The sequence below is a fragment of the Tarenaya hassleriana genome, unplaced genomic scaffold (genome assembly GCF_000463585.1).
Source record: "Tarenaya hassleriana unplaced genomic scaffold, ASM46358v1 Cleome29, whole genome shotgun sequence".
Lineage (NCBI taxonomy): Eukaryota > Viridiplantae > Streptophyta > Magnoliopsida > Brassicales > Cleomaceae > Tarenaya > Tarenaya hassleriana.
This window is the reverse complement of record NW_010966092.1, coordinates 1,380,208-1,393,085: the sequence shown is the minus strand read 5'-3', so window position 1 is coordinate 1,393,085 and position 12,878 is coordinate 1,380,208. Positions and strand designations below refer to the sequence as shown.

Here is a 12,878-nt window from a genome sequence, read left to right as displayed (position 1 = left end):
TAGTAATTAGATTTCAAAATATTTAAAGACATATAGAACATGTGTTTACGTCATCTCTGAAAATTCATTCCATGAATAAAGTATTATTTTCATTTTATAGATCAAATAGAAAAATCCAAACATTTTTTACATGAATACAAATAGTTTCATATGTACACAATTTCTATTTCTAGACAATAAATAAAAGTTCAAAACTCTTGTATGAATTTGCGATTTATTATCTACAAAGATTCATTTTTTGATATCCGATGACAAAGATAGAAATAAAGTTTGCATTGAAAAATATTGTTAATCAAGTCTTGAAAATTAGTAATTTGATGAAGAATAATATACAAAAAATGTCATTTTTAATACATACCGAATATTTTTCTAAACCTCAATTTTGTAGACGTTGATAAATTATCAAATCATTTTTCTTTTTATATTCCTTTAGGGATGGATGACAGTGTTTTATTTGAGTATATTCATCCAAGATAATTATTAGATTTTAAAGTATTCAAAGAACATATTGAAAGTTGATAAAACAATAATAGTTTTAAAATGATAATTGATTGATCGAAACATGTTATTTTTTTCATGGATCAAATAAAAATAACCAAACAACTTTTCATTAATCTAAAATAGTAATTTTCAAATAGATAATGTTTCAAGTTAATAATTACATATCTCATATTCAAAGGGCATATTGAAAATGTTTTGATGAGCCTAATAATAAATTTTCAAAATTAATTTATTTTTATATTTTCTTCAAATTAATTTGTAATTAAGTTGACAAGATAAAAATATTTTTAAAATGAATGTTCACAGAGCGAAATAAAATATTTTTTTGTTTTCATTAGTCAAATAGAAAATTCAAACATTTTTTTTTCATGAATCAAGAATAATAATTCTATGTATATTTTTTAGATTTTTAGATAATAAATAGAAATTTAAAATTTTTGTATTTTTTTTTGCTTTGGAATTTTTTTTGTTAGAATATCAATTATTTATTTGTTGATTTCATTTTAATTTTGTTTTATATTTTTTCTTTTGTTCGTTATAATTTTTTTTATCGAGTATATATTATTGTTTTTAGTTTATTTTTTAAATTGCATTTTGTGATTTGTATTCATCATATGTTTATCATCTTTATCTAAATCTATTTTTTAACATTTGACGATGAAAATCTTAATGAAGTTTGATTTAAAAAATGGATAGAAGAATACATCATTTATCAAATTTTGATGATCAATAATTTGATAAAGATTGCCAAAGGATTTATAGCAGTAGCAACGAGTATTGTGCTTCTTCACAAATCAGAAAATCAGATTGCATGAGACACATAAAAGCTTATAACGAGAACATTAGTTTTGATATTCTTTGTCGATACTAGATAACAATACAATAAATGGTAGCATCTTGAGTTTTTAGGACGTTGAAATTGTAGGGTTTTATTTTTTTTGTTCATTTTATATTTATTTACTTTATTCTTGAATGAGATATTCAAGATGTTCAACCCATTACTTAGACCTGAATCATCAAATCGATACACTCATATCCTCGTACGATATTCGTTAACAAGATTTGTGACAACGGAGTATCGAGATTCTTCTTTAATTTTCAAAATTCATTTTATTTTTATATTTTCTTTAAATTAATTTGTAATTAAGTTGACAAGAAAATAGTATTTTTAAAATGAAAGTTCATTGATTGAAATAAAATATTTTGTTGTTTTCACTGATTAAATAAAAAATCCAAACATTTTTTATGAATCTAGAATAATAATTATGTGTGTATACATAATTTATATTTTTAGATAATAAATAGAAATTCAAAAACCTTTGTATATATTTTTTGCTTTAGAAATTTTTTATGTCAGAATATCAATTATTTATTTGTTGATTTCGTTTTGATTTGGTTTTATATTTATTCTTTATTTGTTATAACTTTTATTTTATTGAGTATTATTTATTCCTTTTAATTTATTTTTTCAAATGCATTTTGTCACTTATATTCATAATCATCTTTATCAAAACTATTTTTCAACATTTAACGATAAAGATTCTAATGAAGTTTTCATTGAAAAATTGATAGAAGAATACATCATTGATCAAATTTTGATAATCAGTAATTTGATGAAGATTGTCAAAGGATTCAAGGATTCATAGCAGTTGCAACGAGTCTCGAGCTTCTTCACAAATCGGAGAATCAAATTGCATGAGATACATGAAAGCTTATAACAAGGATACTGGTTTTGATATTCTTTGTCAATATTAGAGAACAATTCAAGAAGATTTCGGTAAAGTTCCCAGTGAATAACGATAGAAGAATATATCTATCATGAGTTTTTGAAAATCGCTAATATGTTGAAGTTTGTAGGAGGATATATATATCGATATCTATGGTTCATGTTTGCTGACACCGATTGCATGTGATACACTGTACCTATCAATGATGACGAAGACATTCGTTTTATCATTCTTTGTTGATATACTAAAGAGTTATCCGATAATTTTTTGTTATACACACATAGTTAGTTAATTTAAAATTCAATATTAATAATGCTAAGAAATATACAGAATCTTGCACTCTATCGATATTTGGTGGTCAAAATTTTGTTTGTCATTTATCTTTTTGTTGATAGCGTAGTTCTATTCTTGTTTTCTTCATAGAGATCATCTTATACTGTAAGAATCAAATGATTATTTAGAATTTCAGTCGAACTATTGTCAAGATTTGTAATAGTGTGAGCGAGAATGCGACGGACGAACAAAGTGTGAGCCTTCTTTGAAATCTATGTGTGCATCATATTGAACGCCGCAATGATTTTGAGCTCTTCAAAAATTATGTCGTTTGTTTCATTGTTTTTTGACATTTAGATATGATATATATCTAGTCATAAACAAAATTTGTTAGTATTTTGTATATAAATAGTCATACTATCTAAGGAGAAAAACACTTTTATATGACATTTATATGTTAATATGAGAGAAAAACACACACATATATATATATATATATATATATATATATATATATATTTAACAAAAAAAACTTACTATTGTCTTATAATTCTAATAAGCGGCAATCACAAAACTAGTATCTTTACGATTCATCTATTTACATTGTTAGTGGAAATTAAGTTTATGTAATGAAAAGAGAATCAAATTAGTTAATTTTCATGAAAATTTGAAATGATATAAGGTTACATTATTCAAATTCAAATTTTCTTTTATTATATGTGTCATTAAAAGTTGTTATTTGAATTAGAATGTCATAATTAGATTATACAAATACATTGTGCATAAAAATTTCATTTTGAAATGTTGTGGATCTCATTCATTGTTTGAGAATAATATAGTTCTCAACAATTTTCTAAAACTCTAGAGATGTAATTGTCAATTTTATAATAGACTGTTATCCGCGAGTAATTTATTCATTTCATAAAAATCTTTCCCAAAACCAAATTTGAATTTTAAATTTTGTATGCATTGTTATTCGATCTATCTAGTTGTAAAACGTGTATAAAAAATTCAAGTTTTTTATTTGCTCATCCATATCTTATATATAGATATGTTCCTCTTTTCCGCTTTTATCCTAGATTTGGAACGTTTACTCGAATGTTAAGTCAATTCTAAATACTTTCGTCACAAGAAGTGTGGCAAATGAGCAATACTCCACAAATTTGATCTAGACAATAGTACAAACCCTCTAGATAGATCATTCGACTATTGAAAATTACAGTTAAAGATTCACCGATTTAGTTTTAATCTTCAATCTCTTTTATTCTATATACAGACTCCAACCTGTGCTATCAATTTTTGTAATTTTATATGAGTTAAATTAGATAATTACTATCAACTTTTGTAATTTTATATGAATCAGATTAAATAATTAATATGTATTGTATTATGATCTATATTTCTATTTCAACGATTATATCTGTATATACGTTGGTATAGAACGATGCATCGTTAAACTGTAAATAATAATAGTACCATACACTTTAACAAAAAAATTAATATAACACACTATTAATATATATATATATATATATATAATACAAAATTAAGCCTTACATTTATCTCTTCTGAATAAAATACAAAATTCGAATTAAATTTCTTCTTCAAACCAAGCGGTTGTTGGATTAGGAGTTTTTAATGAAATGGAGTTTTGTTAGGTTTATGTCTCAATCATCGAGAATATACGTGAATATTTCTTTTCTAGATTCAAGTGTGTATATGTATATTCTTTGATTGCCCCATTTTTAGGTGGATTTATATGAATATGTTTTCTTCTTTTATTACTATTCTTTCAAAATTGAAAATTTAATATGCGCACGCGTTATATTAATACTGTATTTCTATTTTCGAACTCGTGTGAACGTATGTATGGTAGAGGAAGAAACCTCTAATTCTCCCAGAGGGTGTCTCTAATGAGATGCTTTTGTTTGTTAATTACATTATCAACTATGTATCATAATGCCAATTAAATTTTAGCTAAAATTAGTTATTAGACATATAGACTGATATTGTATTACATATTATTAGTTATTATTTATCTTCTGTCGACTTTTTTTTCAACTAGGGTTTGATACCATGACAAAAAATTATGTAATAAAGCCTTATATTTTCTATTGAACAAAACCAAAATAAATATACATGGGCGTTTGAATCTAACAAGAAAACGGACACTAACAAAAAAAAATCAAATCTTATATGTAAATAATTAATTATACCTCATCTATATCTCTAATATTCGCCCATTTAGTTTTCGTTAATTACATTATCAACTATATGACATATATATATATATATATATATATATATATATATATATATGGATGTATACGATTCCCTTTTGGCGTCGGTTCATAGCTCGAGCAATGCATATAAACAAAACCTAGACAATATTATTCAATACAAACCATATTTTTTCGGTTCAACGAAAATGAAAATGAAAATGAAAATATTTTTATTTTTGTGTGTATTGTTGCTTATGTTGTCATAATAGATTCATGGCAATATTCTGTTGACTATTTTCAATGATTATATATATGATCATATAAAACGAGGTCGTATTTTGGTGAAAGTTTATATTCGCAGAATCCGTGAGAGGAGAGACGCGAAAGAGGAAGCACGTCCAATGGCGGACGAAAGCAGCAAAGGCGGAGACACTGTAGTAATCAATGTCCGTTCACTTACCGGCGAGTCGACGACTCTTCAGGTCTCTTCCGACAAGACGATTCATGACCTTAAGATCGCCTTAAACCGGTCTTTCTCTCCCGCTTCTTCCTCTCCCAATTTCCATTTGTTTTTCAAGGTAATGCTTACAATTTATTCTTACGTTTTCTAGCACTTCTCGTGAGATTTTATTTCTTTTTTTCTTCCGATTTTTTACGGGATGAACAGAATTGAGGGTAGTGGTTTTTGTTTTTAGTTTCCTTGTCTCTGGTAAATTTATGTTACCGATTACATCTGCGATTATCGAGGATTCAAGTGTATGTCTCGAATGTCTGATTTTCTTTCCTTTAATATATGTGCTGTTTTTTTTTTCAAATGCTGTCTGTTACATTGGGTAAGAGTTCTGTTCATCAGCCATTCTTGTGGGCGATTTGTATTCTCTTGTATTTTATCTAATGTGAACATCTTGTTCTAGGGTGTGAAATTGCGCTTGAACAGTAGGGTGGATACTCTCGCCATTCAGGCAGATGATTTCTTTGTTTTGGTTCCGTTTGCTAAGAAGGAATGTGCACAGACCCAGAAACCCGATTTCTCGGAATCTTCCTTGAGCACAAGCTTGAACAGTAGGGCAGGTTCAAGCTTCTCAGACTCTGCATATTCTGAAATGGTCAGCGAGTTTTCCAGTTTACGAGATGAAAATGTTGTAAGAGCAGAGAGCCAGGGAATCGAAGAGAATGGGGTCTTGCCTCACTCTTTTGGCGTTAAACGGAAAAGGGACCAAGAAATCGGTCCGTACGAGTTCTTGAAGAGTGTTTCACAGTCTGAAGAGAAAAATGCTTTTGAGGGACAAAATCAAGTGAAGTTAGTCGAGGTTTTAGAGTCTGTCAATTGCCTGACCACTCCGCGTTCTGCAAAATGCTTGATATCCACGGAAACGAATAGAAACCATGGAGGTAGCTATCCATGTTCGTGTCCAGAGTGGTTGAAACTATCAATGGAAGCATTTACATTTTTGAATCTATTTACATCTCTTCTTCAGTTACGAGGAGAAAAAATCACATTAAACCGTTTGGAGGAATCACTTGCCCGATTAGGGAAATCGGGAATTCGTATTGGTATTGAGGATGTAAAGAATCTCTCCAACATCTGCCCCAAGGTGATTTTTGATATGTTTAGATGTTCCAACCAATTCAATGACAAAGCTTTCATATGTAACCATTATTACTGTGGCAGGTAGTACGCCTTGTTACGGATGACCTAGAGTCTGCAAACTACGAGAATGCTATTGTCATAGTTGATTCTCCGGACTCTGAAATGGATGGAGTGAAAAAATATTATAAATCTGGTACTGTTTAGGTGAATGTACTTTGTTTAGCTTCTGAGCTATTGTGTTCGCCTCCTTGTGACTCTAATCATTGCTGTTAACAGAATGTAAATGGATGCCACTGTCGAAGGTTCTTGATTCAATGAAGAAACGTGGAATTTCCTTTAAGGCTTACCTTTCGGAGTCGATCAAATTGTTACTGGTATTTTACCTACTCTAACCCTGTGGTTCATGGAATTCTATCAAACTTCTAACTGGGCTAGTTTTCTTTTGTTGCTTCATAGACATGTCCATATAAAAGCATCATTCATTAATTTAATTCACTAAAATGCTTTTGCTCACAGTTAAAAAATCGAAGTAAGAGGGACACGGTTGTTTCCTTGGAGGACATGATTACGTTAACAAAGGAAGGTAGAGTTTCAAGTAGAAATGAAGCTAAACTGGCCAGCAAGTCCAGTTATTTTCCGTCGGGGTCTCATTCATCTCAGAGCCGATGTCAAGTTAGTATTTGCTTTCATATTTACTCAAGAGTAATTCTTCTTTTATGTTGGGGTATCTCTGTCTAAGACTCGACTGATGAACTCTTACCCAAAATACAATACATACACTGATATTATAGGATTTACATTGAAAATGGTCTTCTCTAGTGTGGACTTAAATTCTAAATGTTAGGTGTTTCGTTCAATTCTTGGGCATCTAAGACATCAACGTTGTGAAATTTTTTCAAGGACTTTGTGTATATAAAACATTAAAAGAAAAAGGTTTTGCCCCTTATAATGTATAAAGACAGATTGTTTATTTGCAGACTAGATTTATATTTCCTCTTAGATGGTCAATTTACAGGAAACAGATCCTTTGCTACCTCCGGAAATGGTTGAACATCTCAGAAATGGCATCGGATCCAAAGGACAGGTAGATTTTCTGTTTGTATTTCTCGCTGTTTTGTTGTTTATTTTATCTCTTTACGTTGGAGCTGTACTTACAAGTAACCTTTACCTTTTTCCTGGTGCAGATTGTTCATGTTGAAGATATCCAACCCAGAAAAGCTGTCTATGTTGAAATTCCAGATGAGCTCTCGGAAACCACTAAATCTGCCCTGAAAAGTATTGGCATCAATAAATTATACAGTCACCAGGTATATTAATCTTGTTATCTTCGTCTTCAACAGTTCAACTAGGCAGCGTCAGACTTATTCCAGTACCTATTTCCCCTCTTTGATCAGGCTGAGTCGATTTCAGCCTCTTTGTCTGGGAAGAATGTAGTGGTTGCAACAATGACTTCTAGTGGGAAATCTCTTTGCTATAATGTGCCAGTCTTTGAGGAATTGGTCAATAACCCAGCTTCTTGTGCCTTGTACTTGTTTCCAACAAAGGCTAGTTGGCTTGCTTTTTTTTTTTCCCTTTTGAATTCATTTTTTGTTTATGTTTATGATTTTCGGGAATTGGTAGAATGACAAGAGACTGGTTTCATTTGTGAATATAGGCCTTAGCTCAAGATCAATTGAGAGTGGTGCTCGATATGTCAGAAGGACATGGAGCAAGCATAAATGTTGGAGTATATGATGGTGACACTCCTATGAAGGATAGAACAAGACTTAAGAATAATGCTAGGCTGGTGACTCTCTAATGCTCTGATGTTATTTTGTCCTCGATCAAATTGTTTTCGTCTAATCTTAATGTCATCCAAATATTCAGATACTTATTTATCAACTGAGGTTGTTTTCATTTTTTTTTCCATGTAGCTGATCACAAATCCTGACATGTTACACATGTCAATATTGCCCTTCCATGGACAATTCAACCGGATTTTATCAAATATTAGGTAAAACATTTTCCTCTGGAGAAAATATAAGAGGACCCAGGAAATCAAAACCTCGTATTCATCTTAAACTTGATTCATTTTCATTAGAACCGTAATGAGAAATGACTGGTGTGGAGAGTTAAAAAATTGTATTTGTTAACTTGGTCCAATTTTGTGGCCAAACTGACATGCTCATATTGGAAAATTTCAGGTATGTTGTAATAGATGAAGCCCATACTTACAAGGGAGCATTTGGCTGCCACACTGCCTTTATATTGAGAAGACTTCGACGACTCTGCTCTCACGGTGACAATACTTATTCCCCGGTCACAATAGCATACTCTTTCATCACCATTTTCATATCTTCTGATTTTCATCTGACAAGAGAAATGTAATGATTCAGTGTATGGCACTGATCCCTCTTTCATATTTTGCACCGCAACTTCCGCTAACCCTCGAGAACATTGCATGGTAAGCTTTCACATCACTAGTACCTTTTGATCAAAATCTGCCATTCCTGGATTTAAATCTGGCTTGCTAATGCTGCAGGAGCTTGCAAATCTATCTGATTTAGAGCTTATTGATAATGATGGAAGCCATTCCTCCCAAAAGCTTTTTGTTCTCTGGAATCCCACATCTTCTGCAAGAAATGTAGGTTCATTATCCAAGATTTATCTATGGACTGTTTTTGAGTCTTTACTCACTTGTTTCCTGTAATATGACAGATATCTGAAGAAAATTCGAAACTCATGACTGGTACTGGAGCTGATTCACATAGAACATCAAGGTATTTCTAGTAATTTGCTGTGATTACAAGCAAAAGGAGATTTATTTTCGTCTATCTGTGCCTAACTTAGATTTTGCTTCATCTTCTTCTCAGCCCAATCTCTGAAGTTGCACTCCTTTTCGCAGAGATGGTTAGGCATGGGCTTCGTTGCATTGCTTTCTGTCGGTCTCGCAAACTTTGTGAACTTGTTCTTTGTCTTACGTATGTCTTATTATAAATTCCTGATGTTACTTTTCCACTGAGAATTTGGCCCTTTTGCGTGAAAAATAGGACTGAGTCTGATATCTAGAAACAATTTGTAGGCGTGAAATCCTAGCAAAGACTGCCCCTCACCTGGTTGAGGCCATATCTTCATATCGCGGAGGCTACACTGCTGAGGTTCATTCTTCTTTCCGATTGCTTAGATGGCCATATTTTAGTAACCGATGAACGCTCTTAGTGAATGTCACAGGGTCTGAAAAAGTCCAGGACTCCATTTGACCAGAATTGCCCATCTCTTCTAGTTAATCTAGTTTCACTGTTAAATCACGCTATTATATGGAAAAATTTTATAAGTGACATTTCTGTGTTTTGCCTGTGGCTTGGTTGTTATGATAGATGGATTATGCTCATGAGATCAATGTTTTTCTCATTTGCAGGACCGAAGGAAAATAGAAGGCGGTTTATTTGGTGGGAAGCTTTGTGGTATTGCTGCAACAAATGCTCTTGAATTAGGCATTGATGTCGGTCATATTGACGTAACTCTGCATTTAGGTTTTCCCGGCAGTATCGCTAGGTAAACCAATCTGGTTAGCTCGGTGTTCATTTACTCCTAACAGTAAAATTGATAAGTTGGAACTGAAAGTTACCAATCCCTTTTTTATTTAGCCTTTGGCAGCAAGCGGGCAGGTCGGGAAGACGAGAAAGACCTTCACTTGCTGTATATGTTGCATTTGATGGACCACTCGATCAATACTTCATGAAATTTCCTGAGAAACTCTTCCGCAGCCCAATTGAATGTTGCCATATCGATTCTCTCAATCAACAGGTCAAAATCCATGATGGAACTCTGTTTGATTTTTCACATGGATTATCTGTACTCAGCTACATGGATTCTTGCAGGTCCTCGAGCAACATTTGGTGTGTGCTGCTCTTGAGCACCCGCTGAGTTTGCAGTATGACGAAAAACACTTTGGTTCCGGCCTAAGCAATGGCATTGCAGTACTCAATAACAAAGGGTTTTTGAGCTCTGATCCATCCCGGGATTCTTCTGCTAGAATATGGACCTACATTGGTCATGAGGTATATGCGGACTGTTACTTTTAACACAAACATTTAAAGAGCTTTCTTGAAAACCCAAAGCAAGACTGAGTTACCTTGTACTATAAATTTTGCTGGTTTTCATTCCTCAGAAAATTCCGTCACAGAAGATCTGTATCCGAGCCATAGAGGCAGTGAGATATATAGTTATCGATAAGAACAGTGAGGAAGTTCTTGATGAAATCGAAGAAAGCAAGGCTTTTTTCCAGGTAAGAACGTTACATAGGTGGGATATATTATATATGACCATATTCACTCTTTACAGTATGAGATCTAAATATTCAAGACTGCTGTAGTTATTATCTCCAATTTTACATTTTAGTCTTTTGATAAAATTATTTGATTAATTTTGGTTTAAAGTTGATATTGTCTGATGGGTTTGGAGTTCGGTTTATTCTATGAACAGTTTGAGTCTTCTAGGAACATTCATAACGATTGCAAGATTTCTTAAAGGCATTTTATCTGTTTGGGAGAATGTGTAATTGTTTATTATCTACTTGGATGCGATAATTCGCCCTCATAGACAAAGAACTATTTGTTTTAATTCAGGTATATGAAGGTGCTGTGTACATGAACCAAGGGAGGACTTATCTGGTGAAGAAACTCGATACGAAAGAAACAATCGCCTTTTGTGAAAAAGCGAGTGTGGATTATTACACAAAGACACGGGATTACACCGATATTCACGTCATGGGCGGCAACATTGTAAGTCTCGGCTATACCACATATGGTATGACGAGTCTAGGCTCCGGTCTTAGTTTGAATCTTAGTGGCTCATCTTCGTGTCGAGAAGATTTGAGTTCTTTTGCATAAAGTTTGACACTATGTCCGAGATTTCATTGCGTTCATTTCCCTATTTCGCCTTTTTTAACTCGTACTTGCTTGCAGGCTTATGCATACAAGGTTCCAAGGGACCAAATTCCTGAAACAACAGCACAAGCTCATATTTGCAGGGTGACAACCACTTGGTTCGGATTCTATCGTGTTCGGAGAAGAACGAGTGATGTATTTGACGTCGTTGATCTTTCTCTCCCGAGTTACTCATACGAATCACAGGTTCTCTCCCACACTGGCCGATACTCTCTCTCTCTCTCTTTCCCCCAATCCCCGAGTAACTTAGGGTTTGAGTTTGTTCATGAACGCGCTATTCTGTAATTTAGGCTGTTTGGATTCAAGTCCCACAACCTGTAAAATCAGAAGTTGAGAAGATCTTCTCGTTCCGTTCGGGTTTACATGCTGCTTGTCACGCCCTTCTGCATGTTGTACCTCTGTAAGTTGTCATTTTCCTAGTTTTCCTCTATTTGAAATATGAGAATGTTCTTCAATTGGTAAAAACCATGGGAAGGATTTATTCTATAATCTAATTTCCAATTACAAGGAACAAGAACGGCAATTTTTTAAGGTTACAACTCTGAACCCAAGAAAATTTTACCAACTGTGCTGAAGTTTTGATAGATACGTGAGATGCAACTACTCCGACTTGGCCCCAGAATGTCCAAACCCGCATGAGAAACGGTATTTTCCTTCGAGAATCTTATTATACGATAAGCATTCGGGAGGAACAGGCATCTGTTCCAAGGTAATTCTCGCCCTTCACGTTAAAGAAAAAACTTACAAAGTTCATGGCGAGAAACTTCTGATTCGAGTTTCTTACTATCCTCGTTTTCGTTCTGGAATGTGTTTTAGATCCAACCCTTCTTCACCGAGATTCTAGAAGCTTCTCTCGATCTCCTAATGTCCTGCCGTTGCTCTTCTGAAACCGGTTGTCCTAACTGCGTCCAGGTATGTTCCTAACTACCCGATATTGTCGCCTTATCGACAAACCAAAGCTAAGGAATTCATTTAGAGATCGGATCGGATCGAATCGATACTTTCAGCAGAGTTCTGCGTTTGTTTTCTGTCATTGTTCGATTCGGGTTTGGAGCTAAAGATCGTTTGGCTGATCTTTTCATCTGTAAACTTCTGGAACAGAACGTTGCTTGCCAAGAGTACAATGAACTCATACACAAGGATGCAGCCATTATGATCATACAGGTAACTCTCTCTCAATCTCGATAAATGTATAATTTTCGGGTCCGAATCCGATATAAAAGCCGACTTATCGTCGTGATTTAGGGCGTTTTGGATGCGGAGAAATCGTATTTCGGAGCAGAAGCTTGAGAGGCGCTCTCTCATTTTCTTGGGCCATGAATGAATGGACTGACAAAAATAGTGAAGTAAAAAGTTTCTCTGGTGAAGAAGAGATGTAGCTTAGGTTAGGGATATGGATAAATATCCACAAGTTCATAATTTTGTGCTGTTTGTCCCCTTCTATATAATTTATCTACCTTGTACAGATTTATTTCAATATAAGAATATTATAATATGATTCAAACCATTCCACGTGTCATTGTATGCTACAAGGTTATAAATGTGAAGAAAAAAAATGAATGGGCTATTTTATGTTTGGTTACAACTTACAAGGCAGAAAGGATTTCTTTTTATTTTTTATTCATTTTACGAAATA

At 33.1% G+C, this 12,878-nt stretch overlaps 1 protein-coding gene across 4 annotated transcripts; it reads left to right on the top strand.

Moving 5' to 3' along the window:
- Window positions 1-5,078: 5,078 nt before the first annotated feature.
- Window positions 5,079-12,809, top strand: LOC104818356 (uncharacterized ATP-dependent helicase YprA). Of its 4 annotated transcripts, none has more exons than XM_010547913.2 (27): window positions 5,079-5,301; window positions 5,638-6,318; window positions 6,396-6,507; window positions 6,591-6,688; window positions 6,831-6,986; window positions 7,330-7,398; window positions 7,499-7,621; window positions 7,709-7,858; window positions 7,969-8,100; window positions 8,228-8,307; window positions 8,498-8,592; window positions 8,690-8,757; window positions 8,836-8,937; window positions 9,012-9,073; window positions 9,167-9,274; window positions 9,376-9,451; window positions 9,712-9,848; window positions 9,941-10,100; window positions 10,175-10,354; window positions 10,465-10,581; window positions 10,922-11,077; window positions 11,261-11,428; window positions 11,533-11,642; window positions 11,819-11,951; window positions 12,059-12,154; window positions 12,344-12,406; window positions 12,488-12,809. In XM_010547913.2, the coding sequence occupies exons 1-27, from the start codon at window positions 5,125-5,127 to the stop codon at window positions 12,530-12,532; spliced, it is 3,654 nt and encodes a 1,217-aa protein (XP_010546215.1). In that variant the 5' UTR covers window positions 5,079-5,124; the 3' UTR covers window positions 12,533-12,809. The 4 variants fall into 4 exon arrangements, with proteins under 4 accessions (XP_010546215.1, XP_010546214.1, XP_010546213.1 ...); XM_010547912.2 differs by having other exon boundaries at window positions 7,315-7,398; window positions 11,828-11,951; XM_010547911.2 differs by having other exon boundaries at window positions 7,315-7,398.
- The last annotated feature ends 69 nt before the right edge of the window (window positions 12,810-12,878 follow it).